This window comes from Leuresthes tenuis, unplaced genomic scaffold (assembly GCF_036924035.1).
Source record: "Leuresthes tenuis unplaced genomic scaffold, fLeuTen1.0.hap1 SCAF_23, whole genome shotgun sequence".
NCBI classification, from domain to species: Eukaryota; Metazoa; Chordata; class Actinopteri; order Atheriniformes; family Atherinopsidae; genus Leuresthes; species Leuresthes tenuis.
In genome coordinates this window covers 15158435-15186290 of record NW_027325377.1, presented here as the reverse complement: position 1 = coordinate 15186290, position 27856 = coordinate 15158435, and the positions used below count along the sequence as shown (strand labels likewise).

At 41.3% G+C, this 27856-nt stretch overlaps 2 protein-coding genes across 4 annotated transcripts in view; both read left to right on the top strand.

The window, feature by feature from the left end:
- The window catches only part of tmcc3 (transmembrane and coiled-coil domain family 3), a 50267-nt gene extending 29532 nt beyond the window's left edge, over positions 1-20735 (top strand). For all 3 annotated transcript variants that reach the window (XM_072377387.1, XM_072377388.1, XM_072377389.1), the window contains 4 exons: positions 12579-12749; positions 13720-14501; positions 16328-16463; positions 17931-20735. In XM_072377387.1, the coding sequence (XP_072233488.1) occupies positions 12579-12749; positions 13720-14501; positions 16328-16463; positions 17931-18233 (1392 nt within the window). In that variant the 3' untranslated portion in view covers positions 18234-20735. The remainder of the gene's footprint in view (positions 1-12578; positions 12750-13719; positions 14502-16327; positions 16464-17930) is intronic.
- Positions 20736-23965: 3230 nt separating this feature from the next.
- eri1 (exoribonuclease 1) lies at positions 23966-27806 on the top strand. The gene is made up of 7 exons (XM_072377570.1): positions 23966-24350; positions 25046-25227; positions 25352-25568; positions 25655-25738; positions 25825-25934; positions 26017-26131; positions 26787-27806. Exons 1-7 carry the CDS (start codon positions 24276-24278, stop codon positions 27027-27029), a joined length of 1026 nt encoding a protein of 341 aa, XP_072233671.1. The 5' UTR covers positions 23966-24275; the 3' UTR covers positions 27030-27806.
- The last annotated feature ends 50 nt before the right edge of the window (positions 27807-27856 follow it).

Sequence of the window (27856 nt, the reverse complement as noted above, 5' to 3'; positions counted from 1 at the left end):
GCATCACTTCTCTGTTAATGCTCCTCAAAGAGAGGCCTTGTACGCATGCAGTATTTGCCATTTGTGCTTAATTTCCACCATGTTTTCGTCCATTTTAAGAGTTTTGATCGCAAGTAACGCAATCATTTTTTGTTTTTCTAGTGTTATGTAAACCTGCGTCTCAAATGTTCAGTTGCAGTCGGATTAATGCAAAGCAATAAGCCCCAAAAGGTTTACTCATGAACTGATGTGCTCTGGTTTTTCCAGTTTCTAAAAGAAAAATGTTTCACGTATTTGGAATCAAATCATTTCAGTTGCTTGGCATCCAGTTTGCGGTGATACTGCTGGATAGAAGAAAGAGTGCCGTTTCTTTGTCTTGTGTTCTAATGTTTTACAGCTGCTTTTTTCTTTTTGTTCTCACTAAAGCAGGCTTGATGCTGTTCTTAACACAGAGTGGCCAGACTGAGCTGTGGGGTGGTATGAAAAATGAATTTGTCAATGTGACGGTGTGCGTCACTGACTAAAATGAGTACAGCAATCAGACTGCCTGATTTACTTCTTTATTCTCCCATTTTACTTAACATTAATGTCACCTTCTAGACTGATATTGTACGCTAATTTGACACCATCGGGTGCATCTAGCTGAAACTAATGTCGTTGAATGTAAAATTCAGTTGCCTCTCTTAAAGATTTTCAACATAAACTCGGGAGCTGGAGGGAAAAAAGGGCACCTTGTCCTGTTGTGACCACTCGTTTATTCACTGGTTGTACTGTAGGTCAGAAATGGGTGTCAGCTGCTGTGACGCCTGCAGGCAGAGAGAAGAAAGCAAACCTCAGTGTGGATGATGAATCCCAGTCAACCCAGTCACGGGGTGTCCACATTAGAGCCGGAAGTTTTCGCCGGCAGGGCTAATTGTGTCGATTCAGACTTTTTTTGTCCACCGCCTACAGATCAGATTGTAATTGAGAGTGGAGCTAAAATGTATTGCCGTGCCTCTTCTTTTTGGTTTTGCATGATATATTTCTCGAGTCTAGACGATCAATAAAAGCATGAAAGATGGATGAAAGCCTCAAATCTGAACCGTCAGAGAGATGATTTTCCAAGCTCATTATTCCAGTGAACTGACTTATACTTAAACGTCAGTGATTAGATTTCACAGCTGGCGTTTCACTTGCTGTTTTGTGTCTGTATTTGTATTTCGATAAGTTTTGGTTGGTATTTTGTACTTTCGGATATCCAGATTAGAATTTCTAATGTATTGTCGTTTAATTCTTTTTTTAATACACCCATCAGGGATGGGCTTTAATGCTGTTTGTATCTTCTTTCTGTTATGTATCTGAATGGTTAATGGGTTGGCAAATGCTCGTGTCAGAGATTCAAAGAGCACGGTGGATGCAGCTGACAGACCATCACTGCAACCTGTACGTTGTGATTCAATTTTAAAATGAGCAAGCATTCCCTTTCAGGCCAAAATCTGAACTCTGACCTCAGCTCTTGAAGCTCTAATCCCATTCCGATGGTCCAACTGTTGAGTTCAAACTCTGACCTCGGCCTCTTTTAGCATGTCAGATTTTTCCACTCCCTTCTTTTCTGCCACTTTCGGCCTCATCCCCTCCTCTTCCAACGCTCTTTGCATCTCCGTCGCTATTTCTGTCCTTTTCTCAAGATTACATCCTCGCACATCTGTTTCCTCGCAGCGGCTTTCCTTCCTGCCGAGCACGTCAGGCCACCGTTTGAACCGCAGCAAAGGCTGCTGGATAATCTTTATCCTGGAAAGCAGAGATTTAAATCTCAGATTACAAGAGATGCACAGAGAGGAAGAAGGGGATTAGAACTTTTTCTTCTTTTTTTCTTTTTTATCGTGCCCCAAAACTGCATGTGGTCAAATAAAAAACATACACGTGGCTCAGATTGTGCAGAATCTTCCTCTTACAGAGATGAACCTTCACTTTTCAGCTTGCGTAGTGAATCTCAGTTTGCTCTGTGGTTGCCAAAACATTATTTTATTATTATTGTTTAGGTCCTGTGATAGTAAATGAGTAGCCAACAGCTGATTGATTTTTAGCTCGATAGCCATCCGCAACTCTCTCTTACTCAGTGGAGGGGGGGTGTGATTAATTGATTTGGTGTATTTCCTATCCTTTTTTTTTTTTCTAATGCTGTTAGCACAGCACTGAAGTGGATTAATCGCCTCACAGTACATATGATCTTTGACTGCTGACCTTTTTTAATCTGAAACTTGGCTGAAAATGCACTCAAAAGGGTGCTTAGTCTTGAGTTGAACAGTTAAACTCTGTGAGGAAGAAGAAATTGATGGAACACGCGTCATCATTGGTGACAATGTCATGTAAGTACTACAAATGAGTGTTTACGTACAAGTAATGGAATCTAAATGACACTATTTTTAGAAACGCTGGCGTTATGGCTCTGGGAGGCGGGTTCTCAGCTGTTCATGTTAAACATCAGTATTTAGCATCATCCCTGCTCAGTTTTCCATCTAAATTTAGCACAAACTTAAACAAAGTTTTTTGTGACGACAAAAACCACAAAAAGACTAAAGTAAAGTAATGCATGAAAAGAAAAGAGAAAAAAATAGAACTCGGGAACATTGACGAGAACAGTTCGTGGTGCTGAATCATTATTCGGCTTCTGCTAAATCAGGGCAAGCGACAAAGACTCTGCAAGATGTTGTAAATAAAAGAGCACCGGTTAAACCTCAGAAAATGGGAAATCATGTGAATCCCCTGAAAATGGGGCACTGATGTGAAAAACCTCCCTCTGCTTCTTACAGAGCAGATGTTGTAGTCACTGTAGATTCTGTTAGGACATTTGACTTATATACTCTTAATGTCTGTTTTATCGCTCTTTTTTTTAATTTATAGTATTTATAGTATTTCCAGTCAGTGCTCTGAATGTATAAATTAAAAATGCTTATAAAAACCGGTAAATGGACACAAACAAGCATATTAGGCCCTGCACAGGCCCTTTGGTTGCTTTAATAACTGCGTTTTGCTGGTTCCGTATTTTTTAAATAACAGTCTCCACAGCCATCTTTCCCCCTGGGAACATTTTAAGTTATCACAGTTTGAATTTCCTCTGAGCTTTAAGGGAAAATGATGAGGGCAGCATGTCTCAGTTAGTCTCTGACTTGCTTTTTCCTCCCTCGTCCCTCCATCTGGGGTTTGTTAATGAGGCTCCAAGTGTTTCTCTTTTTTATTTTTTTAAGGCCATGGCACAGCAACACTGTGTCACTTTCAGTGTGTGGACATCTGCACAGCGCTACTCCAAACTCTCTTGGTTTTCATTAGTTTTTGTCATTAGTTTTTATGTTGATTAAGGATAGATTTAATTAATTCCACATAACAGATGCACACAAAAAGCAGTTGCACTGTTCCATGTTGGTAGGAATGCTTTCCATTGATTTCCTCGTTAACATTTCGCTCATATCTTGAATGTCGGATCAGTCAAGAGTCCTAGATTTCCAGTTTGACAAGAACCTGTTTGACAGATCGAGTGGATAAAAGATACCATTAACCCTAACAGCCAGAAGGGATGTGTTAAAATGAGTTTCAGTAAATAACTGGAGATTAGTGAGGAATTGAAAATCGGCACGCACTGCCCTCAGAGTTCAGGTCGTTTGTATTTGTGCTGAGAGTTGCCTGTTCAGACTTGTAGTCAGTTTCGCTCAGTGCTCAGCTGAAGTAACGACTGGCGCTGTTTGTATGCCTCAGCCCCACCTTAGGTTTGGCCTCAGATGTGTATGGGTGTGTGCTTTGAATTGCACATAATTGGAAGGCAGAGTGAAGGTGAACATGTTCATACAAATTGAAAGCAGAACCATGTATGGAGGTTTTTCTGTAGAGTTTATTTATGCATCATTCACCACATCAGTGATTGTCAAGTGAGACACATTTTACATTGAAGGGGACGTCTTATGGCATTTGTTAATAAGTTGGCTCAATTCCTTGACATCTTATCGTGTGCGAGACTTGCTTTGACTTAAGCCCAACAGCTGCCTTCTCACTCCTGTTGAAACAACACAGACCAGTCTGTTTGAAGGAGTGGGCAAATGAGCAGCCTCTTACTCCACCTCTTACTCCACCTTCTTCCTGGGTTTGTGCCTCTCTTGAGAGCGACAGCTTCAACCTGCCATGGCAACTGCTGAGCGAAGCCAAGGAGGGAAAAAACTGAAACGTGACCGTTTCTGACAGATCTGTGTATCCGTCACTTTGAACCAGGATTGAAGCCTGATCGGGATATTGGTGAAAGTGAGTTTTTATATATTCGTATGTTGGCTGCAGACGCAATGTGTTATTCAGGATGTCATAAACCTGACTGCATGTGACTCTGCTTTCTATTATATGGTGTGTTTCAGTATGTTATCTGTGATCAAAATCAGGTTCTCTTGTGTGCAATTACCACAGCGATAATGAAACTGCTCCAGTCACACCTTAAACACTTCAGCTCTGTGTCTGTATATTTGGATATAAGTGTTTATATAAGTGTTTAGCACTCTTGGTTGTAAAGACCAAACTGATGTACCCAACATTACAAAATCAAATGATTACATACATCTCAAGGACATGTATTTTTTTTTTAAAGCATGCCAAGAAACCACACACACTACAAAGTAATGGTGTAACAGTGATGTTAATCTCTCAGGAGAATAGCAGTTATATCTCCCTAGAAGTGTGAGATCAACTTTATGGCTTAAGCTGTTAGCCTTAGCTAGTTAGCTAAACAGCAAAAAACGACAAATGAAAAATAACTAACCAAGATATTCCTCAAATGCTCACATTTCCCTTGTCAGAAATTCAGCCACGGAGAGCTGGAATTGACAAGTCCAGCGTTAAACTGACCCAAGTTGGTAAAGCAGTCCGGATGGTTTCTGCACATACGCAGTCTTTTGCTAATTTTTCCTGCAACAACCCCCTTCAAATGCAGTTTATCCACTCTGCTCTTATATCCTCTGAAGCTGGGGAGTAAATGTAGGATGCATGCTGCTTAGTACAGCGTGACAACAGAATATTTCCATTCAAAGCTGGCTTTATGGTTATAGCAGGTTATGTGCGAGCAAGAAAATGAGAGTGGGGCTTAGAGGTGAACTTGACCAGTGCCTTTACACAGAAAATCTGGACAGGATGCTGAATTAGATGTTTTCAAACCTTTAGAGCACAAAACATTTGGGAGTTTTTCAATAATTAGTGACTTCAGAAATCCACATTATGTGGTCTCAAGAACATAAAAGGTTGCTTTTTATGATGTGTCCCCTTAAACAGTAAACCCACAAAAATCAAGTGAGCATTGAGAAATGTCAGTTAGGCAGAAAAAGTTGATTTGAACCAAAGCATGTCATGGAAATCTACATTATATTTGCACACTTACACATGTACACTTACAGCTTAAACACAATGACTATTGATTGACCCCCAGGAAATGAATCGACATGCTGTCAGTCATTTAAAATCATTAACCATCGAAGTGGACGTACTTCTCAGATGGGAATAATGGCACTTTAGACTTCCTGTTGTGTAACTAGAGCAGGAAGTCTAGATTATTTTTCTTTCTTTCTTTGATTCAACTTTTAACTCACCAGGCAAGTCATTAGAAACAAATCATTCCAAAGCATAGCAAGTAGTGGCGAACCGTATGAACAATGCAGCCAGTCAACAAATATACTGTCAGTATGCCTGGGACAACAGTAAACGGGCAGTATCGTTAAGCTTGAAGCGGCGCATGTGTCGGTGAGAATGTGTTTTTTATAGTGTCCTTGAAAGCAGACCCGGAGATGGGTCAGTCCAATTTCAGCGTTTCTTTGTAAATCAACAGATTAGACGGATTGGGAGATGGATTCTCAAGACTGTCAATAGAATAATCTGCTGATTGATGAGATAATTAAGATGATTCTTAGCTGCAGCCAGAATTAAGGTATTCAATGTGTTTTTCTTTGGCATTCCCATACAAAAAATTCACCAAAAGTAAAAGCTTTGTTTCACAATGTTCACTTTTTATTTATATATATATATTTTTTTTTAATTCATTTATAGAGCAAGTTTTTCTGCCAGAATTTGACCATTTATACGACTTATAACACTTTATTATTAGTATTATTATTATGATACCCTCATATCATATAAGTAGACTCCCCCAAAACAGACACATAAATGAGGAAGAAAATGTTTAATTTGCCCTCATTTAAAGGTTGTCCCGTATTCCTGAATGCAGCTTGTTTGTATTCGAGCCTCCCGTTCTGTCTGTTTTACGGCTGTTTAGCTTGCCACTTATTCCCCTTGTAATTCTATGTTGACTTGCTGGAGCCCCAGTGGGAGGTGTGCCTGTCTGCCAGCTCCTCTTCTCCACGGGAGGCTCCTCTCTCTTGTTACAGAGTCATGGCTGATCCCCTCTAGACAGGATGCTCTCCAGTCTGATTCACATAAACCAAATGTCTCATTTTGCCTTAAACTGTTCTTTTTTCTTTTTTTTCTTTTTGGTCGTAGGTGAACTTCTCTTTTGTCCCTGCATGTGATTTGAATACAATTTAAAGATAGCAGTGACTGAAAGAGCATCCTTAGTGGCTATTTTGTCACTAAAACCAAACCTTTCTTGGAAAATTACTTTCTTCAATTTATTGGTTTCGAAAGTAGAAAATAGATATTCCGAGTAAGTCTTTTCTATTATGATTTAAACAAAGAATTCTAAATGCTAAAAGGAAGATCATGGCGGTACAGATAGAAAAAAATAAAGACATTAGTCTTTATGCTGGAGCTTCATTTTTTTTCCTGTAAACATCACAAGAATTATGCTCTCTAGTGTTTAATAGACCATAAAGTTGAATCAATTATGCAGAGCACAGTGAAAATCCCAGTGTGAGACCGTCTCATTTATTATTCATTCAGAACAAACAATACTTCTCTTGCCATTTCCCTTTGATTTGTTCCATTAAGGGTTTTAGTCATTTGTGAAATGTTACAAAGCAGGAATGCATCTGTGCTGGCAGTTGTGTTTTTTTACTTGTAGGTTGAATGGATTTGAATCCAGCTGCAGGTGCAGTGGTCCATGTAACCTCTACCATATCAAGTGGCAGCATTATGCATTAGACTTGGTGGAAAAAAAATTGTCTAAAGCCCTCTGGAAGTATGGTCATAAATAACCAGGCATCTGTTGTATTCTGAGGGATACAGGAACAGAGCAACCTTGGCAAATCAAACAGGGTTTGCTGGATTAAACCGAAACCCCAGTGTCGAAGTTGTGACTGAGTACATCGCCATATTTGTCCACAGCACTGCAGCATTTTATCTGTTGTTTGGAGGAAAGCAAGAATGTAGGAGGAGGTCAACATGAGTGAATGAGCGAGGCAGGAGTGAGTCCTTTATTTTCAGGGTTGCTTTAGCATATCCCATGTTTATCATGGCCAAAAACTGAAGGAAGCACTTAAAAATCAACAGTATTTGTTGTGACATGGCCATCAGTTAGTAAGCACCTCGCACTGGGAAATGTCTCAAAAATACCTCTACTTTGTTTCATCTGAAAATACGTGCAAAACCAAACAACAAAAAAAACCTCCATATCATCTTCTTATTATCTGCATATTGATAGGTTGGTGCAGGACATGTTGTAAGTATAAAGATGGTTATCATAGTAACTTTGTGGTTGTGTTCGCTGGAGGGAAGATTTGCAGGGGTTCTCTGTCATTAAAGAGTTGATCCATCCATGCGTAACGGAGTTGGTTTACATGACTCCATTATGTTGTTAAAGTGACGCAGCTTTCTGTGATTGGCTTCAGTAACCTACTTGTGAACATATTCCCCTTAATCTCCTGATCTGGATTCTCCCAATCCCATTATTTCCTCCCCAACGCTCAAACCTGCACCAGTTTAAAATCAGCCAGCATTAGTCTGGCGTACATGTTCAGACAGCGTGTGGCCCTGTGTGGGGGTTAGAGCCGACTAATGGATGACTAATCTGTTACACTCACTGCTTTAAGCACTCATTTGTAGAAGAGGAGACCATCCACGGTCAAGTGTGCCAAATTAATTGTTTTAGCTCTCGCATGTTTAGTTGATCTCTCTGGAACACAAACGAGCCGGGAGTTAACCTCTTTAGTGTGTTTTTTTTTCTTTTTAATTTATTAATCAGCTATTTAGTTGGTCTATTTGTCGCTGCGGCTGTAGTAGCTGTCCTCTAATTGTTTGTTTTCTTCACTTAGCGAAGCAAATCTGAAGTGAACCTTTCAAAAGTTGCAGACAAAGGAATGTGAATTTGGCGTATTTTTGGTAAATGGTTTAAAGGAAATTAAACTAGACTATGTACTGTTGCCAGAAAGTTTTGCTAATTGCTGTAATTCATTAGAAGAAGTAGTTGTCCTAGCTGGATAAAAAAAAAACTCAAGGTGATAAACAACAACAATTGTGGTGGACATCCACAAAAGGAAAATGGAGAGAGCTTTTCTTCTGGAAGTACTTTCTTTTCTCTTTTGTTGTCTTTCAAACAGGCAAAAACCAACTAAAGCAGGTGTATGTATTTTTAAGCGAATGCAATTCCAATCTTTACTGTTTCCATCCACCTTGTCTTATCCCCTATTTCTGCTGATTCTATTGTCCTTTAACAGTTTTGTCTATAAAATGTCAATACATTTCCAAGTTCAGTTTATCTGCTGTTATGACAAAAAAAGCATTAAATCCTCTGATTTAAGAAGCTGCGACCAGCAAATGTTTATTAACTGTTAGTCAGTACGTGAACAGCATTAGCTGCAACTTAACTTTTTCTGATTTAGATTATCAGCTCTCGTGTTTCATCTTGGTTATACCCTTTCTTAAGGAGTCTGACATCTTATCAGCTCATTAGTATTCATTGCCGGGGTGAGAGGTCATTGCATTCGGTTTTCTGTCCAACTGTTGTTGACACTGACAAATAACATCGATGTTCAAGTTCTTATCTTAAGTAAGGGGGCTTTCACATTTCCTGTATGCAGCCTTGAGTTAATGGAAAGATGTCGAATCGATTTGTTCTTTTGTTACCAGCAGACATTTGCTGATTGTTTTATGACAAAATGTCGTGTCTCACTTCTGCATATTGGATTTTTTGGAAGCAAATCTAATTAGCTGATGGGAGAATTTAGTTGTTCACGAAGGGAGACGTGTTTGGGTTCCTCATTTCAAATTTGCCTCTACTTTTGGCTCATGTTAGCTGAAATTAAATGAATGGATTGGAGGCTAGAATAAATAGCTCTCCATTCTGTGGGGCGAGCAGCAAAGGAAAAGGTTTCTCTTGGCAGTTTCCTGTGTTTGTGCCAGTCTCCCCGTGGCAAGGTCCCCACTCACCGTTCCAGCAGATGAGTTGACTTAGTGGGAGTTGGACAAGCACTTGCTGGCACACTCTTCCTTTTTTTTTTTCCCACTTATAGCGCACACGCAGCATAAGCTTCGCCTCCAGTTTCTAATCTTTCCATTTGAGTACAGAAACCATATGCAAATCACTTCTCAGCGCTCCTTGTGTCTTTTACTTGCTTATTTCAGTTTTAAGTTGTTGGACATACTATAGATAATTTTTACCCACACTAGCAGCATGGCTCGTGACGTGTATAGGGAATTTGCTTGGCCATGCTGAAATGTTATAGCTCTTGATGTACGGCAATAAAGCTAAATTCAGACTGCCCCAGTCCTTGGAAAATCCTTCAGATTAGAGGATGTTTATTCTGCTACTGAATAGTAGCAAATGTCGTGATTCTTTTTGGACACTGTAATTTAGTTTGTGACCAAAATCCAGACTCGCACTCACTTCTTGTTGCCGATTGCTGTGCCCAGTGGAACCTGAACAATTACTGAAGCCTATCGATTAATTTCCTGTTCAGAATGTGTATTTTTGCAGCCGCTTGTGGGATCGAAAGGGCAAGTGTTCCTTGACAGAAACAGAATTGAGAAGCGCTCGAGCTTGTGACATTTCGAAGAGATGGTGTTTGCACAGATCAAAGCTTCCAGATTCAAACAGAGGAAGCTGCTGGTGTTATATGAATGAACCAAATGAGCCAGAGGGGCTTTATCTTTCTTTTTTTCTTAGTTTGTGGGCTCTCTGCTGGAAAAAAATCTGATTTGCAGCATCTTTATAGCAACTTTTATGGCCAGTCTCCTTTCTCTCAGAGGAAATTAAATGGAGCTCATGATACTCGGAAGCCACATAAAATTTAAGATTGTTTCTTGTGGAAACATTACACTGCCCAGGTTGCAACAAGCGAACATCCGCATATACCCCTTTTTAATTCCCCAGCGGACAAACGCCCCGGTGTGTTGTGTTTTGGCTCCATGTTCACCCAACTGTAAAACACTCTAAATGTCCTGAGTGTAAACCAGGATCACAGAATGAAAAGTGTTCAGTTATCCGCTCTGTAAAGCAGACACGCGTGTCCCCACAGACATGTGGTCTGTCTGTGTCTTCACGTGTTAATAATGTCCATCTCTAGCCCTCGGACCCGCTTTTCAGTGGATGCCGTGTGTTCCTGTGGACTGCTGATTATTCACACTCATAAATCTGCGGTGTCGTGGCTGATTTATGACCCAAGCTGGGAGCGGAAACTCTGAAGAATATCACGGCCATTGCAGTGAGCTCATGTACTGATCCTTTCTGATATCTGCACCTGATTTATTCTTAATTGAGCTTTAGGCACACCCAACTCTACGTTTAGGTGAATAGAATAAGCAGGATTAAGATTTATATTTATCTAAGTTTACAGATTTTCTTAAGAGCTGGAAATTGGCTTCACAATCAGCATAATTCTTGAGTCATTGCTGTTTTGCCATTTAGATTAGATGATTAGATGACCACAGTCGTTTTTTAACTGTTTTAGGTTTGAGTGGTGCTTGATTGTGACCTGATTGTATTGATGTACCCCCCCCCTCCTCTGCCTTGGTTCAAACCTCTGACGGCTGAGTGGATAATTGAGGTGCTCAGCTTCACATGTTTGACATTTTGATGAATGTCTATTGATGCATTTGGATGGTCACAGATGAAATGGGGAAGGAACATTGATCCGGTGTTCAGTGCCAATAAATTACTCCTCTTATTCAAAGAGTGCATGTGTTTACAATTTCCCTCATAAGCTGCTGTGATAGTGGCATAAAATGAACAGAAAAACATTTAACTCATTTTTTTCTAAGACTTAATTGTCAACTTTGATATGAAAAAAAAATGCTTGAACCATTTGTACTTAATATTAATTGTAATTATCATTTCAAACGGGTTTATTCAGCCCTCATGTCTTGTCTTCTGGTTGGATGTGTCGTATATGATGATCTGAGGGTGTAAAAAGACAAGTAGCTTTCATCAGGGCAGTGATTTTACACGAATGGCTCTGTGGTGAAATAAGCTAAGTTACTGTTCTGATGCCTTCGGACTGCTTTGCACAGTTCGGACTGATGATCGCTGACTCTGCAGGATGAATCGCAGGCTGCACGGCTAAAAGCCACAGGACACAATTAAAGTGTCATGCATTCTGCTCGTCTCCGTCTGTGAAAGACAAAAAGAGTTCAGGCACAAAAAGCCGCTCTCAGGGTATGTCAGCAGTTTGCTTGTTTCCGAGTGCTTTTAGAGCTATGTCCGTCTGCGTGTGCTTTGCTGCCGTGGCAACTAGATACTAATATTTTAGGTTTCCTTGCATAATCGTCTGCTTCTGTCAATGCACAGAACTAGACGCAATGGAGGCTGTTTGTTTGGAGCTCAGGGCTCTTTGCTGCAACTGACCATTGTGCAATCGAAGGACAGATTTACCATCCCATCAGCTCTCTTTTTCTCCCTTTCCCTCCAATCTAAACACAAGGATCTTGTCAAGACTGGCTCTATGCTCTTAATTTCCTTTCGCTCTTGCCAAAATGCTAGGGGTGTTCTCACAAAGAGACGGAGCCGAGACACACAAAAGATGTAGGAAGTGGTACTCTGAAGCCACATAAGCACACCTGCTGTTTTATATCAGCGGCAACATTATACAGCAGGTCTGTGATAAACGGTTTTGCCTGAAATCCCAAAGACTGCATCATCTTATGTCTGTGCAAAGTCTGTCTTTTGTCTGCAAAATATGCTTTTCTGCTCACTGTCAATGTCCCACTTACTGCGCTCATTTCCTCTGTGGCGATGTTGAGTCATTTCAGTTTGAGCATCTCTCAGACATTCAACAGTGATATTGGAGATGTGGCTCGATGGCTTTAATGTTGTTCTGTTGGTCACTTTGTCCACCACTTTGCTCCCAACTGACAAATCTTCAGACATATCGTGAGAATTAAGAACATTTGCTAGAAGAAAAAGCGTTGTAGAGTTTCTACCTTTGACTAAATGGGTTATTTAAGTGAAAATCTGTAGAATGAATCTCAAAACTAAGCCAGTTTGGTAAAGCCATGTAAAGTAATTCAACCTGTGCACCACCCAAAGACTTGTACTGCGACTGTAGGCCATTAGGGATGAAGAAGAGCCTTACAGTGAAAAAATACGTACATACTTGCCTCCCTCAACAACTCTGTTGGTGAAAAGCTGAAGGATTGATGCATAAGCTAATTCTCATGTCTGCTTCTGACTTTAAAGCCAAGGCCCTGATGTCATATCCTTGTGTCCATAGGCGGAGCGCGGCGGCTGCGATGTCAACAGCCTCAGCATCCCGGTGCCCATTCGTCGCGGTGGCTCAGAGTCCAACTTGGACGTGGTTGACAGTATAGGAAACCATGGCGTGGGTCTGGATTTCACAAAGGGAGCGCTGGGCATTGACAGCCTGCAACAGAAGATCCTTAAGGTCAGAAGAAACCATCACTCACCTCCTTTTGTCTCTTTTTGATTTACTCATGTCGTAAGTGAGCCATCATAACGTGGTAGGTGTGATTAGAAATCCCCTTTTGAATCATTTCTCATTTAGATTCCAACTGTGATACGGCAGATATGAATCAAACCATTCCTCTAGTTTATTTCCGTCACCGCTGTTTCTTTAGAAATGAAGAACAAAGTGTCTGAGTTCAGTTGTTCCCTCCACATGAAAATAGGCATCAGTGCAGTTTTGTTGGCATACATTTAACAGTTTATCCAACAACTCTTGAGCTTTATTAACTAACTCTGTAAAAGGCTAATCTTATCACCACTACAAACAAACCAATAAAACCTAAATGAAACATATTTATCTGTAGGTTTCCTTTTCTCTAAAATGAGTCATGTAAATGTGTTTATTCTGCCATGATCAAAGTATTCATGTCATTTTCTTTTGTACAAGCAAAACTTTTGTTTACACACCCGCTGAATTGAGTATGAACCTTTCCTGTAAACCAACAGAATAACGAGGAAAAAAAAAGGGCAATTTCATGCTTTTGTACAAATCAAACTGTAACTCCTGAGTGTTACTAGAGGTGAAAAACTCTGCAGGGTGTCAGGTTTCTGACTATTTACAGTTGATTATCCCCTGTTTCATGCACGGCTTCCTTGTAGTCGTAGCATTCAAGTCAGTTTTAGTGAGCAGATTTAGTGAAGTAGTTGATTTGTTGAGGCCTTTTAGATCAGCTCTGCTCAGTCTGTTGGTCAGAGTTCATCAAGGTAACACTTTTTTTAAAGAATATCCTCCTAAGAGGATGTCCATGTGTTAATTTCCCACATTAAAATGATAAAGTTGTTCTTTATTACTGATTAGCTTTGCTAGCCAGAGTTGGTATTGGTGGATCATAAAAATTTTTTTTTGCTGCTATTTTCATCAAAAGCCATTCCTGTCGTTCTAACTGTAGGTGACGGAGCAGATTAAGGTGGAGCAGACGGCACGGGACCAGAATGTTGCAGAATACTTGAAACTGGTGAACAATGCGGACAAGCAGCAGGTGTCTCGGATACGTCAGGTCTTTGAAAAGAAGAACCAGAAGTCTGCCCAGTCCATCGCTCGGCTGCAGAGGAAGCTGGAGCAGTACCACCGACGCATGAAGGACAGCGAGACTAACGGGAAGCACAGCCACAAAGATGGCAGCAACAAGGAGTCTGGGACACACAGTAAGGAGGGCAGCCTGCGGGACGTCAGCGCCACCGGACGACACCCGGCGCTGGACAAAGTGAAGACGATAGGGCCTGGAGTGTCGCTCTCACCACCGTTCTTCTTCAATAAGTCGAGGGAGTTCGCCAACCTCATCAGGAACAAGTTTGGCAGCGCCGACAACATCGCCCACCTGAAGAGCTCCATGGAGTCAGGGTCGGGACTGCAGGTGGAGGGCGGAGCGAGGGGTCTGAGCGGCAGCGCCACCACCGTAGCCAAGTCCACAAAATACCAGAGCGACGACGAGTGCTCCACGGCGACGTCGGCGTCTGCTGACTCAAACGGAAACCCGGCGGGGGGGTCGGGGGCGGGGTCTGGAGGTCCAGGAAGGTCCGACTCCAACGGGCGTCTCATGGAAGTGCTGGACGTGGTGCGGGAGATCAGGGAGGCCCAGTCACAGCTGGCGGAGGACATGGAGACTTTGAACACGCAGTTCAAAAGAGACTACAGCTACTTCACACAGGTGATGCAGGAGGAGAGATACAGGTGAGCAGACTCAAGGAATAATCCCGTTAGTGTAGAATTGTTCAACTTATTATGTTTTTATTATATTATTATTATATGTTGCTTCTCTATATTATTCTCTATATTATTATTATATTATATGTTGTTTGGAGGACTTTTGCTGATCCTCTGGACTTGACAAGTGAACAGAATCGAGCCAGCAGGAGAGAATTTGCAAAGTGGGAATCGGATCCCTCACTCTGGCAGCGACTGTGTTTTTTTAGACCCCTACAGAACAAACGCACTATTATGGTCTGCTGAAATAGACTTCCTCACAGATTTCACTGATAGATGGTAGGCTGCGCGGTAACCAAATTCTTTCCTGCCTTTCTCTGAAGTTGATACCAACTGTTCACATGAACACGACATGTGGACCGAGCTCAGTTTGTCGGTATGAGCCATGAGTCGTTGTCTAGAAAAGAAATAAAAGCCGGTATCCAGTCAGAGGGGCTACAGTAGAGGGAAGGCATGAAGAGATCTGCTCAAAAGGTCTTAAACCTGAACTGGGATGCCCCCAGGTCACGTTTTGGACATTAAACTGCTTTAGTCACCGGGTGCTTCTGCTACAGTTACATTAACAGACAGGTAGGCACAGCAGTGGTGGGTTAATTTGACATATGATGACCTTGTCAGATTAATCTGACTTTATGTCTGAGCCAAATGAACAAGAGACAAGTGTTTGAACTGTCGCTGAGGCCCCTGCTCTCTGACCACATTCCGTTATTTTCAGCTGTTCCCATCCACCGCCTTTCTGTTGAACACACAATGCTGCACGTCTGCTCATTGGTTGTGAACTCTTCCAGCGAAATGAAAACTGTAATTTAGAAGGAGGTTGCAGGGTTTTGTGTGGTGCAGCTTCACTTCTGACAGATAGCGGTGTGGAGAAGGTGTCCTTCGGCGTGAGATGAGCATCGCGTTTTCCTGGAGTTGAAACCGTCGTGCAATTAAACCCTAACGAGTAAAACACAGGCTGTTCATCAAGCTCGAAAATGTACAACGGGGATTTTCGGCTGCTTCTATCCATCGCTGCTATGTTTCGCTGGTATTAATTGTATGGTGACATGACACGAATAGATTGAGCTTGAGATATACATATTATTGTCCCTTCGGTACAAAACCTCCTCTTCATAGTGCAGCTCATAACTGTTAATCATATTTTATCATATTCACAGTATTTAGCCGTGAAACTGAAGTCAAATTTGAGCAAGAGCTGCAATGTTTGGCTATTAATCTGTCAAGAGAAAATGAACCTTTTCAATAATCAGTACAAGAAACTATCTTACCGTCGCTGCTTACTGTTTAGAAATGTATTTCAATGTGAATGTACTCAGTTTTCGGACCGGTTGTTGGATCAAATTAAGCTTCTGCTACTCAGAATCATGGATTACGAAATGATCTGCAAGTTACTCAGTAAAGGAAATAATTGTTTGCTGCTCCCCGGCCCTTTCAAGCCATATTTACAGAGTAAGAATTTGCTCACAAGCCTGAAACATTTTTATCACTGATCTAGATGACTGTATGTATAGATCTATGATGACTCCGATGATAATGACAACCCTCCTGACCTGTTAGTACATAAGCTTTGATTGGCTCGGAGTCATAATTAAAAGCTTTTGCATGCTGGAAATAACAGTGGAGCTCACCCACTGTTGCTAAGTCAACCAAGGGCAGCAGTTTTGTTGCAGCAGTAGATAAACTGCTGTAGTGTTTCGTGCCCACACACACACTCAGTTCTGCATTGTTTCTCCCTCTGTCCTCGACGCTCTGCCTCCACCTACTCTGCATGCGTGTGGGTGTCCGTCTGCCAGGTATGAGCGGTTGGAGGACCAGTTAAATGACTTGACGGAGCTCCACCAGCACGAGACCAGCAATCTGAAGCAGGAACTTGCCAGCATCGAGGAGAAGGTGGCCTACCAGGCCTACGAGAGGGCCAGGGATATACAGGTAACGTATGTTTGAGTGATGCAGCACGGACTCACACAGCCTATACAATGTTTCAGACTTGCATTCCTTTTTGACTAAGATCCCGTTTTGACGATGGGAGAGTTAGACGGCCGCGTAAAGTTCTCTCCACACATCCCAAAGATTCTCTTGGCGTTGGAGTCTGGACCCTGTGATTGCCAATCCATGCGTTAAAAGGATGTCTCACACTTCCTGAACCACTCTTTAACAAAGTGATGCTGATGAATCCTGGCATTGTCATCTCGGAAAATGTCTGTGCCATCAGGGGAGGCACGAGCCATGATAGGTGCAGCTCTCCATCCACTGCACTTCTTACTCTGACGTTCCCGTCACTCTGGATCAGGGAAAATCTCCAGTACACACGGGATATCCCCTGGACATCCATTTGACACGTACAGTATCTCCTTAGTTCAACGCTGGGTCCCACTTAAACGTTCTCAACATTTTGGCTTTTTATCGCCGCTAGCTGTTTTTGGTCTCAGGGAGATGTAGATTCAGCCCTCAGGGGACGTCTTCTCGAACGTTTTCTTCTTTCTCCATTGAAGGGGAACGTCAGGATTTTTACCTGTACGTACATGTTTCGTCTGTGTTTTTTCATTTGCGCTTACATGATATCAATCACTGTAATAACTGTTGTGTATCAAAATACTCACTATCTATTCTCCACATCGGTTAGCGAAAAGATTACCTTGTGTTCTCTTCATATTGCGTTTGAGGGCATGACCACGTTTCTCCTTCCAGGTTTGAATAATGTCACGGACAATTTTGAACCCAGTTCTGGCATTTTCAGCCATCTCTGCAGCTGTTTTGTTTGCCTGATGCAGACCAATAATTTTGACCCTTTGACATCTTTTCCACGACCACAGGCCTTCTAATATGGTTCCTCTGGATATTAGAGGCCACTCATCGCATCAGTTAAGAGTTAAATGAATTGTTGTTACTAAAACATATCAATCACTGTACTTTGTCTGTGGGAGGCTCCGACATATCTGCTAAGTTAATTCTAGGTGGCGATTCTTCTTTTTCATTATTATTTTGACCAGCAGTGTATTAATTAGCATGAAATTACAGCAGATATATTCATGTAAATATGCCAAATGAGCTCTCTGCTGCTTATTATGATTATAAATGAAAGATTCAGTGGTTTTCTTGCAGGTTTAGGTTATTATTGTTTAATTTTTTTTGTCCAAATGGTTGTTTAAACATTCACAACTCAGAAACCAAGGATCGTGCACTTATAGATATTTTTCCCTGTTGAAAATTAATAAAAAATGAGACATTTCTGATGTGATGAATAAATTCCTGCTCACTTCTAGCGCAGCTGATGTCATCTCACATCGAAATCCAGTTTCACTGCCCTTCCCCCTGTGACTCACTGGTTTCCACTATTTCCCTGATATTTAACCTGATTGTCTGTGTGTGTGTGTGTGTGTGTTTGTGTGTGCGCAGGAAGTCCTGGAGTCTTGTCAGACTCGTGTGTCGAAGCTGGAGCTGCAGCAACAGCAGCAACAGACGGTTCAGCTGGAGAACACCGACGCCAAAGTGCTGCTGGGGAAGTGCATCAACATCATGCTGGCCATCGTTACCGTCATCCTGGTGTGCGTTTCCACTGCAGCGAAGTTCACCGCACCGCTGCTGCGCAGCCGCGTCCACCTGGCGCTCACCTGCGTGGCCGTGTCTGTGCTGGCGCTCCTGTGGAAGAACTGGGAACATTTACAGTACGCTTTGGAGCGATTGCTCCTCCCGCACTGAACTGGGACAGAACAGGAAACCTCGTGCGATTTCTGGCCACGGGGGTCCAGGATGTGTGTCGACATGTAGCCTTACACCTGCCTGGGCTCCGCGTAGATCCGGACGGAAGAACAAGCGTTAGCAAAAAGATGGGTTAACACAACTTAACATAAATGTGACAAAACGCTGCCATTACGGTGAGCCACCACAGGGAGATGTGTCGGACCAATAACCGATGAATAGTCTGCCGGCCGCTCTCACCTCCACCAGGAGACTCTGGTATCACCAACAACACATGGAAATCTGAATATAAATGAGTGGGCTCGTATTGGGGTGTGTGTTGTTGTGTCCTGCCCTCAAAGGGAAGTGTGTGTGTGTGTGTGTGTGCGTGCATGTGTGTGTGTGTTATAGCAGCACCTTTCACCTCCAAACAAACGCTCTGGCTGTCTTGTGGCCAGTTGATCAGCTTTGAACCCACACTGAATGCCTCCTTGTACACCAGCGAGCTGTGACAAAACATCCACCCGAAGGTTGATTTGTACTGTGCGTCTGTTTATTTATGGGATTGTTTTTGTTGTCTGTGTCTGAGACACACACTGTTGTAATGAGTCTGAATGTGTATTACTTTGCATTCATGTACTGTACGCCTTCTTGTGTGTGTCTGTGCTGTGTTTCTAAAACGGAACATTTGGACATTTTGGGAAACGGACTGTGAGCAGTTTCTTGTTTTGCGTGCTAAATATGAAGCTAAAGTCAGGAGATGTGTAGCTGGGAGGAAAAGAAAACTGCTCGCCCCGCCTTTGACGATAAGAATAACCACGCATCAAGTTTACCCACAAACACGGAGAGCTGAAGTCATGATGTGAAGACTCTGATTCAGCAACTCTTACACGGATCCTTGTGAAAAAAATCTGGTGTTTATCTTTATCTTCTAATACTTCGAAACTACAAGCATAAGCTTTATCCATTGTCTCAGAACCTACTCAGTGTCCTGCTATGATCTTAGACATGTAGCTGTGACATCTAGGGCTTCTGGGAAATGAAGTTCATGATCTTTTTTTAGACATAAGTAGAAAAGCGCAGTAACAAAAGACATTCCGTTTGTTCTGGCTTCACTAGAACTGCCTATGGTTCTTTAGTAAATAAGTAAAAAATTCAACTTTTCAGTTTTACCGGGTGTCGAATGCAGGAATATTTCTTTGAAAGAAGCTTTAACTCTGGAATAAAAGCCCAAATAAAGCTGTGTTTTCCTGCAGGTTAAACAAACATATTAGTGACCTTTAAGGGTGCTGATCAGCAGATTTTTATCAATTTCGGAGTGTAGCGGTTTCCATCTGCTTCCAGTTTTCTCGTAAGCTAAGCTCCCACCTACTGGTTGTTGCTTTGTCTGGAATGGGCGAAAAAAATTGGCTAATTTTCCCAAAATGTCAAACTGTTTCAAAAATTCCAAGAAAACTTCTGAACTGCCTCTTGTCTTGTTAAACTGATGTTTTTTTGTGGGTTTTTTTTTTGAGGGGGGGGGGGTTAAATATATAAACATTAATGTTTATGTCTTCAGGTAATAGTTTCTCCTTTAAACCATTTGAGGAAAATTGTGCTTTGTAAGCAGAAATGCACATTTGTGTGAACATAGACTGTGAGAAACGGAGAAGAAAAACTGGTGTATGTTTTTCGACAATATGAGGAAAAAAAAATGGAAATGGAAGCATGTTTGACTCATGAAAATGCCTTTTTAAGAGATGACCTGAACAAACTAACTTGCATGTGAAGCCCTTGCTGTTGTGCTGCATTCAAGGACAGAGGGAATAACGGCAAGATTTCAACAAAAGGATTCGACCTGCGTAAATACATTAAAAGCTCAGACCACGAGTGACTACTGCTGTACATTTTAACTACTCACTTTATCTCCTTTCAGCCCTTCTCATACTCTGAGAGCTGGGATGTGACTCATCTGAAATGAGCACAGAAACTTGTGCCATGCTGTGAGATTGTATGACCTAAGAGCTACAACGATTTAAAGGTTGAAGATTCGGTCAGAGCACTTAAAATAAGTGTCTTTTCTCACTCTGAAATGTCAGAGATGTCTCGAGCAGCAATTACCATCCTGGAAGCTACCACAAGTGGTACTGTCAGAATTTGTTGCGGCTCCTTTTCCCCACGCGTCTTGAATGCAGCATCATGCACTGGATGGAGGAAACTGAACAATGTAGCTCCGATCTCCCATTGCGCCCTGAATCTTTGTAATGATAAAAGGGGTTAAATGGGACTCATGCCTTTTCAATGCAGCTTGTCTCTTCTGTTGTGTGACTCCTATGTTTGTGTCCCCTTGAAAATGGAAACACAAAAAGCCAAAATAAGGAGATTTTTAAGGAAGTTTTATTTCTTTGCAGTAGTCTTGATTTTCCAAATTGGCTCAAACACTATTTCTGTCAGGAGACAAACATGCCCTCTCTACAAAGCTGTAACTCTGTGTCTTCTATGTGTGCTTTAGTTTTCTGGTTATGGGTTTTCCATGGCACTATCTTTTTTTTTTTTTTTTTTCAAAAGATAAAATAAAATCTTTGTTTTTCTTAGAAGATGTCTTTTATTCCTCACATCTCATCCAATATAGAGAAGCATCATCCACCAGGACTGAGAAGATCAGTGAAGATCAAACTGCCTCGCAGGCATCATGGGGAATTCATACATAAAAGGAGAGGGATTACTTCGACCGACGGCAGCTGTGCAGCGTGGTGCTCAAGCACAAAGCGCTCCTGAAAATTAGATCCAAGGATTTCAAAGACCGGATCTGATTTAACTCGGAGCACAACTGCATTGAATTTATTTTGTGACTTTAGTTTGAATGTAGTGATACTGACATAATCCAGTCCCTACTTTTCAAATCCTGTATGCAAGGCAGTCCACTTATATCATCATTTTTCCTCAGAAAAAGGTATTTAGAATCCATCTGTGATGTGGAAAATCCCAAATTTAATATGTCAGATGGGTTTAGTTGCTCTGGGTTGAAAAAATGCTGCATACAGGACTGTAACCAAGTCGCAGATTAAATTAACGGTAGAGAAGAGGGACACCTAGCTGTCAAATATGAGCAGTGCCTCCAAAAACACATAATACACACTGCATAGTCATTAGAAGATTGTTAACATTTATATATATATATATATATATATATATATATGTAGTTTACTTTTTATTTGTGCATTTTAAAAATAGGATGTACATCCACACCAATTGAAACACAATCACCCCATCTTTATGTATTTACAAATATAATGTTCTTTCTTGTAATGAAATAAAAAAACAGGAACTGATCAAATTAAAAGTAATCAACTAATGTTGAAAAACAGGAATTGATTCTGCAACCACTAAGACTATGTACAACAAGTATGGGCTTAAATTAGTCTCAAAAATAACTGCAAATGCACAGAAGGTGATCCACAAATTCGCCTTGAGTTGCACATGTTTTGCTATCCACAAATACAAATTTCCTATTTGTAACTTGTGTGTTGGTTTTTACAAATACGTGTATTTGTAAAGATATCATTTTACATTTGTAAAACTGAAAATTCTGTTTATGAATCGTGACTCAGAATTTGTGGATCACCAATCACACGTTCGTATTTTTGAGACATTCTTTCTACAAATCCGCACAGATCCACAAACAAATAGCTCGTGAGCCACAAAGCACCATCCAGTAGATGGCACTGTTGTTCACTGATGTATCTATGGCTTGACTTAAGAAAGACAAGAAAGAAGATGTTGATTAGCAGTAACCATAGAAACGAGATGGAGTTAGTTGGATGGGTATGTATGTGATAACATTTATGGATGGTGTTTGTTGCTAGTAGTTTTAATGTTTTATTTTTTATTTCAGCCACCTTTGTGTTGTTTTCATTCAATCAGCCTAAAAGGTGCAACTTACCTCTGCAGATCAGAGAGATGGAGCCAAAAGAAGGAACAAGGACTGGGCTGAGAGGGAAGGCCAGCACCCTGCCCTGTGGTTTTTCCAGGGACAACTTGCCCTTTTTAAATGGGGATACAGAAGTTGTGGTCATTTGTGTGTAGTCACCCAAATGGTTTCCACTGTCTGTTTAAAGCCTGTTTGATCGCCTCTCATGGGGCACTTTAATCCCGAGAAACAGAAGGATAAAGCCGAGTCAGCTAAGGAGAAGAACTGGGATTTGGAATAAATAAAGTCTCTCAGAATCAGATGCCTTTTGTTTCTTATATGAATGTAAACAAGGTACATCCTTCTGTTACTGGGCTTATTCACATCTTATACCGAAACAAGGCCATGTTTGAACTACTTTTCCCTGTTTTTATTTTTTCCTTGTTATACGTTTCTTCAGTTTAGTGACGCCACCTTCATGAAAAACAGATGTTCTGCTGCTGGGGTGGCTGAGTGCGCCTCAACATCACGTTTCTCTCAGAGACCCAACAGCAACTGCTTAGATGTTGTCCATGAACTGAACTTTCAGATTTAAAAAATATCTTCAGGGAAGGCGAGCTGTCCTTGTGGATCTGAGTGGATCTGGACTGTGGGACATGAGCTGAGGCAGGAAAAAGAAATGATAAGTCCAAGTAAAAACAAACCAAGCAACAACAAATATGTGAACTGGTAATATCTTATGTACAAAAAATAGCAAATTTCTTAAGAGAAGTAAGTTATTATATACATAAATATAGGATTTTTAAAAAAGCACATACAATTATTTTGGAGGCTTTTATTTTTTATGTCCTTTATGGCTTTAAGTCTGAAAGGGATTTTCTGAAGGCTGAATTGTGCTCAAGAAGCATCTCAGCTGTGTGGTCATATAGCACCAGCTGTTAGAGATCAGTTTGGGATGTTTCAGGGACCACGTTCTAGTCTTTACCAGATTCCATCTTTGAAGGCCAAAACTGAACAAAAAAAAAGACAAAACCTTCAAGAAAGACCAAACTACTGTCAGGAAGAACAGCTCTGGCTGTTGGATGTCAGCTTGGGAAGGCAGAGGGACTGAGTTCAAGCCTTTTCCAGGTTCCTCTCAGTCTTCAAATTTTGAAACCAACAAGTTAGAGACTTTGTTTGGATACAGAGCATCAGACAGACCAGTCCCAACCCAACACCAAGCAGCTGAACAAACCAAAGAGAGTTTATGATCAAAGCTGCTTCACAGGAAGCATGTTGGAAGACTAAAAGATAGCGTCTGTGGTAATCAGTCTCAGGTAAGAAGTGCCAAAAAAGCAGCACAAACAAGCAGAGTCGTAACTCAGAGGCTCAGTAAACTGCTTTGGGACTCTGAGCTCATACGTTCAAATCCTGTGAGCGCTGTTTAAATGTCTTTGGCTTTTAGAGGCCAAAGTAAAGAGTGAAACAGTTTTAAGTTGCAAAGTCTCAAACTGTTGCTGAGCAGATTTTAGTTTACAAAGACAAAAAGAGTGAAAAAGAAGCAGCAAGGGACAAAAACACCAAATTAATACGAGCTGCAAGTAATTAATAAAAACTCAAAATTACATGTCAACACTGTTAAAAAACAAATATATTTCTGCCCATCAATGGCAGGCTGTATTTAATGTGATGCTATTTAAATTCTATTAGATTTTTAAGTTATAGTTAGTAATCTTCCATGTTTTTTTAGAAAGCCACATATGTCTTTATACAGCATCTAATCATGGATCATGAGCAATCTTTTTCACAAATAAAGTCAATGAGGCAGTGTGTGTAATCATCCGCGACACCAGGGGGCGCCGGTGAGCACCAATGTTGTTTTGGCGCAAAGCGGAAACTGTCATAACTGTCCACCTTAAAAACAAAAGTTTAATGTTGCTGTAGAGGTTTGCTGCAGCCGTTCTCTTGTGTAACTTGACGAAGTAATATCATTGTCTTTGTTGTTTTTTATAGTCAATACATAACGTTAATCTACCAGACAAACGTCAGAATCGACGGGGTTAAAACGAGGCGCACAGGAATGTTGGCTTTCCCGTTAGCTAATGTTAGCACGTGCAGCTAGTGAGACGTTATTGACGTGTATACACTTTGCTTTCAAAATCGCCGATTAGCTTATTGTTCGAGTTTGGCATTAAATGGAAGAACACAAGGAGAACATTCATGGCAAAGACGTCAATGTGAAGATGTCTAACGCGAAAGAAGAAGAAAAGGTTGGTTGAGCAGCTTCGTGTTAACTTGAAATCTGAAACGTTTCGGTGACCTTTCAGGCATAAAGTAGAACTGATTTAACCGTTTTAAGGCTCACTCGGTTTCAATAATGATAAAGAAAATACTTTGAACTACCTTTGAAATGACTTATAAACGCAACAAATGCGCTAGTATTTTTTTCTGTCTCCAGTCTTTGAGGAATGTGAGGCAGTAATGATATTTTTCCTTTTAAGAAAACTAATGTGTTTAAACACCGCAGTAACACAAATAAACCAACTGATTTAGATAGCTGTAGGAGAGGAACTCTTGTATTCTGTGAGGTAAAATCCCTGGATGCTTTTTCTTATGCTGACATGCCTCTCCACATCTTTCACTCGCGTTGTTTCCTTTCGTTGAACTCTTCACGGCAAGAATATTGGAGAAATATGCGAAGAGAGGCACGAGTCTGCATCGAACCTCCCAAATGAGTAGTTTTATGTGCAATGCAGGTTTTTCACGATGTAGCGCTTCATCAACGGCCTCCTTTCCCCCTGCTCTGAGCTCCACTTGAAGCCTCCTCTCCACACTCTTCCTCTCATCCTTTTCCGAGGCTTACTGACCAAAACAAAACCTTACTACTAGAAATCAATCCTTGATACTCTGCATGTTGTCTTGTAGCATAACATAGCACATAAAGACCTGTGTATTTCTTCTTCAGGAAAAGCCTTGCAGCAGAATATGCCCCGATGGAGAATCTGCTCCTCAGATGTCCCCATCACAGTCGAACAGCGACTTCAGCCATCCTGTTTACAAAGAGATCGCTTTGGCCAACGGACACATCAACCGCATGTCCAAGGACGAGCTGAGGATCAAATTAGCCGAGCTGAAGCTTGACACAAGGTGAGGGAGCAGTATCCTGTTTGTCTTTAAAATGCACTAACTTTTCTAAAATAAGCTCGTCAAGCTTGGGGTCATTGATGTTCATGAACATTGAACGCTGATTTATTATTCTGTGTGCGTTAAGAGGAGTGAAGGATGTGATGAAGAAGAGGTTAAAGAGCCACTACAAGAAGCAGAAGCTGATGCAGTCTGCAGCGGAGGGGGGCCCCACCGACACCTACTACGACTACATCTGTGTTGTGGATTTTGAAGCAACTTGTGAGGAGGATAATCCCTCAGACTTCCTCCATGAAATCATCGAGTTCCCAATGGTCCTCATCAACACGCACACCTTACAGATTGTAAGTCTAGCTTTGGATTTCAGCAGGGTTCTTCTATTCTTTTCTTGAATATTTCTCATATAACCCTAATATTTTTTTCCACACAGGTGGACTCATTTCAGGCGTACGTGAAACCAGAGCTGAACCCGCAGCTTTCAGACTTCTGCGTGAATTTAACGGGAATCACCCAGGTTTGGTTAAACTTCATCCACCTTTTGATATCGGCGTCACCTTAAGAAGTTGTCAGTTAACCGTTACAATTTGTTTTTAACCATAGAAAATTGTGGATGAAGCCGATCCTTTTCCTGAAGTCCTACAGCGAGTCGTGACCTGGCTTCAAGAGAGGGAGCTCGGAACAAAATACAAATACGCCATCCTGACCGACGGGTGCGTTTTACTTCTTTGCGCAGCCAAATTTGTGTTTCTCCTCTGTCTCATTATGCATATTTTTGTTGGACATCTTCCCCAGGGCGTGGGATATGAGCAAGTTCCTCAACATCCAGTGTCGGGTCAGCCGGATGAGGTATCCTCCGTTTGCAAAGAAGTGGATAAATATCAGGAAATCTTACGGCAACTTCTATAAGGTACGTTTAGAAGTTTTTCAACAACTGAATTTCTTCATATTTGAATTCAGAATCACAACTATAAGAACAGTTGAAAATTCTATGTATCCTGGGAAGTTTTTTGAATGCTTTTAGAGCTATTTTTTGTGAGCTGGTTTCATTTTTAGTTTCTATCCTATTTATTTAAAAGAGGACATGACCTGCTGTGTCCAAAAGGTGTCAACGCAGTTTGAAGTCGTCTGTTTCTGTTGTACTGTGTAGAGAAGGATACTTGATTTTAGGTAATAATTTATCATTAATAACGTTATAGAGGGCTCAGAGATTAGGATTTCGGGGGTGTTTTGTTTGTCTCTGAGCTGTTAAAATAATCTGCTGTAGTTTGAACCCTAACAGCAGCAGTGAGTGACGATCACTAAGAGATTTGATTTAATTTACTCTCTCAAGTGCACATTCACCACTAATTCCAATTTGGACATCTGAGGGAAGGAGAGCGTCCCTGTAATTTGGTGCACGCTGTCTGCTGTTTGCTCAGTTTTAGCACAAGAAAGAAACAGTAAAACGCGTGTTGCCAGCACCTGACTTCAGATTTCTTGTGGCTTGAGGTTGTGCTCTTAAAGTCTCTTTTGAACGCAGTGCTGCTGGTGCTGTTATCAACAACAAATAGTTTTTCCTCCAGGTGCCCCGGGCGCAGACGAAACTGAGCACCATGCTGGAGAAGCTCGGTATGAAGTACGAAGGCCGCCCTCACTGCGGCCTGGACGACTCGCGCAACATCGCCAGGATAGCTATACGCATGCTGCAGGATGGGTGCCAGCTGCGCGTCAATGAGCGCATGCACGGCGGTCAGCTGCTCTCAGTTCCCAGCTCGGCACCGGTGGAAGGAGCGCCGCCACCACACAATCCCCGCAGCAGAGACTAGAGCCATAAACCCGGGCTCGGATATACCAGCCTTAGAATCTGTTCTCACCTCACAAGTTACAGGGGGAAAGCACTTTAAGTGGAGCTTGAAGCTGTAAATGTGGTCAGTGTTGAGATTTCAGGTTGCGAGGCCTCCACTTTTACACCAGATGTTTAAAAATGGATCATTCCTGCGTGTAACGAGAGAGTCTTTGTCACCAGCCAATGGTTAAGCTGCTTTAGTTTTGCCTTATTGAGCTGCTAATGTTCAGCAGTTAAATATCTTTTACTTGGCTCATGATGGTATGACTTCAGGTGACCCGATTTACTCTCTTATGTTGTATTTTTGAGATTTGGAAAGGAATATCCGTAGCTTCACACGAACAGCCACTTTTATTACTACTGTCCTAACATAAACACAACAATGCTGCTATTGCTGTGCTGTCTGAAGTTCTGCATAACGACAGAGCCACACCATCACACTGTTTGCCAATTTCCCAGATTGGGTCAAAGGTTTGGAAATAGTCCAGTGGACTTTTACGGTCTTTGTCAGATTTTGAGATCCTGTAGCTCCATAGAGAATTATATGAATAGAAACTGAGTAAACCCCCTCCCCTTGGAAGTCTTTTATTACAGCCTATGTTTAAGTACTGTGCCATTTAAGCCTGTGCTGTATGTAGTTTGGACATCTTTTGTTAGTATTATCATTTTTTTTAATTTCACAATTTCAGAGTGTGATCTATTTTATCAGAAACAAATATTCCAAATGTTAAATAGTTCAATAAACTATGTTCTCTGGTCTTGTTTACGTCTTATCCTTTTCTATAATACATGCACTCTAAATGAGAG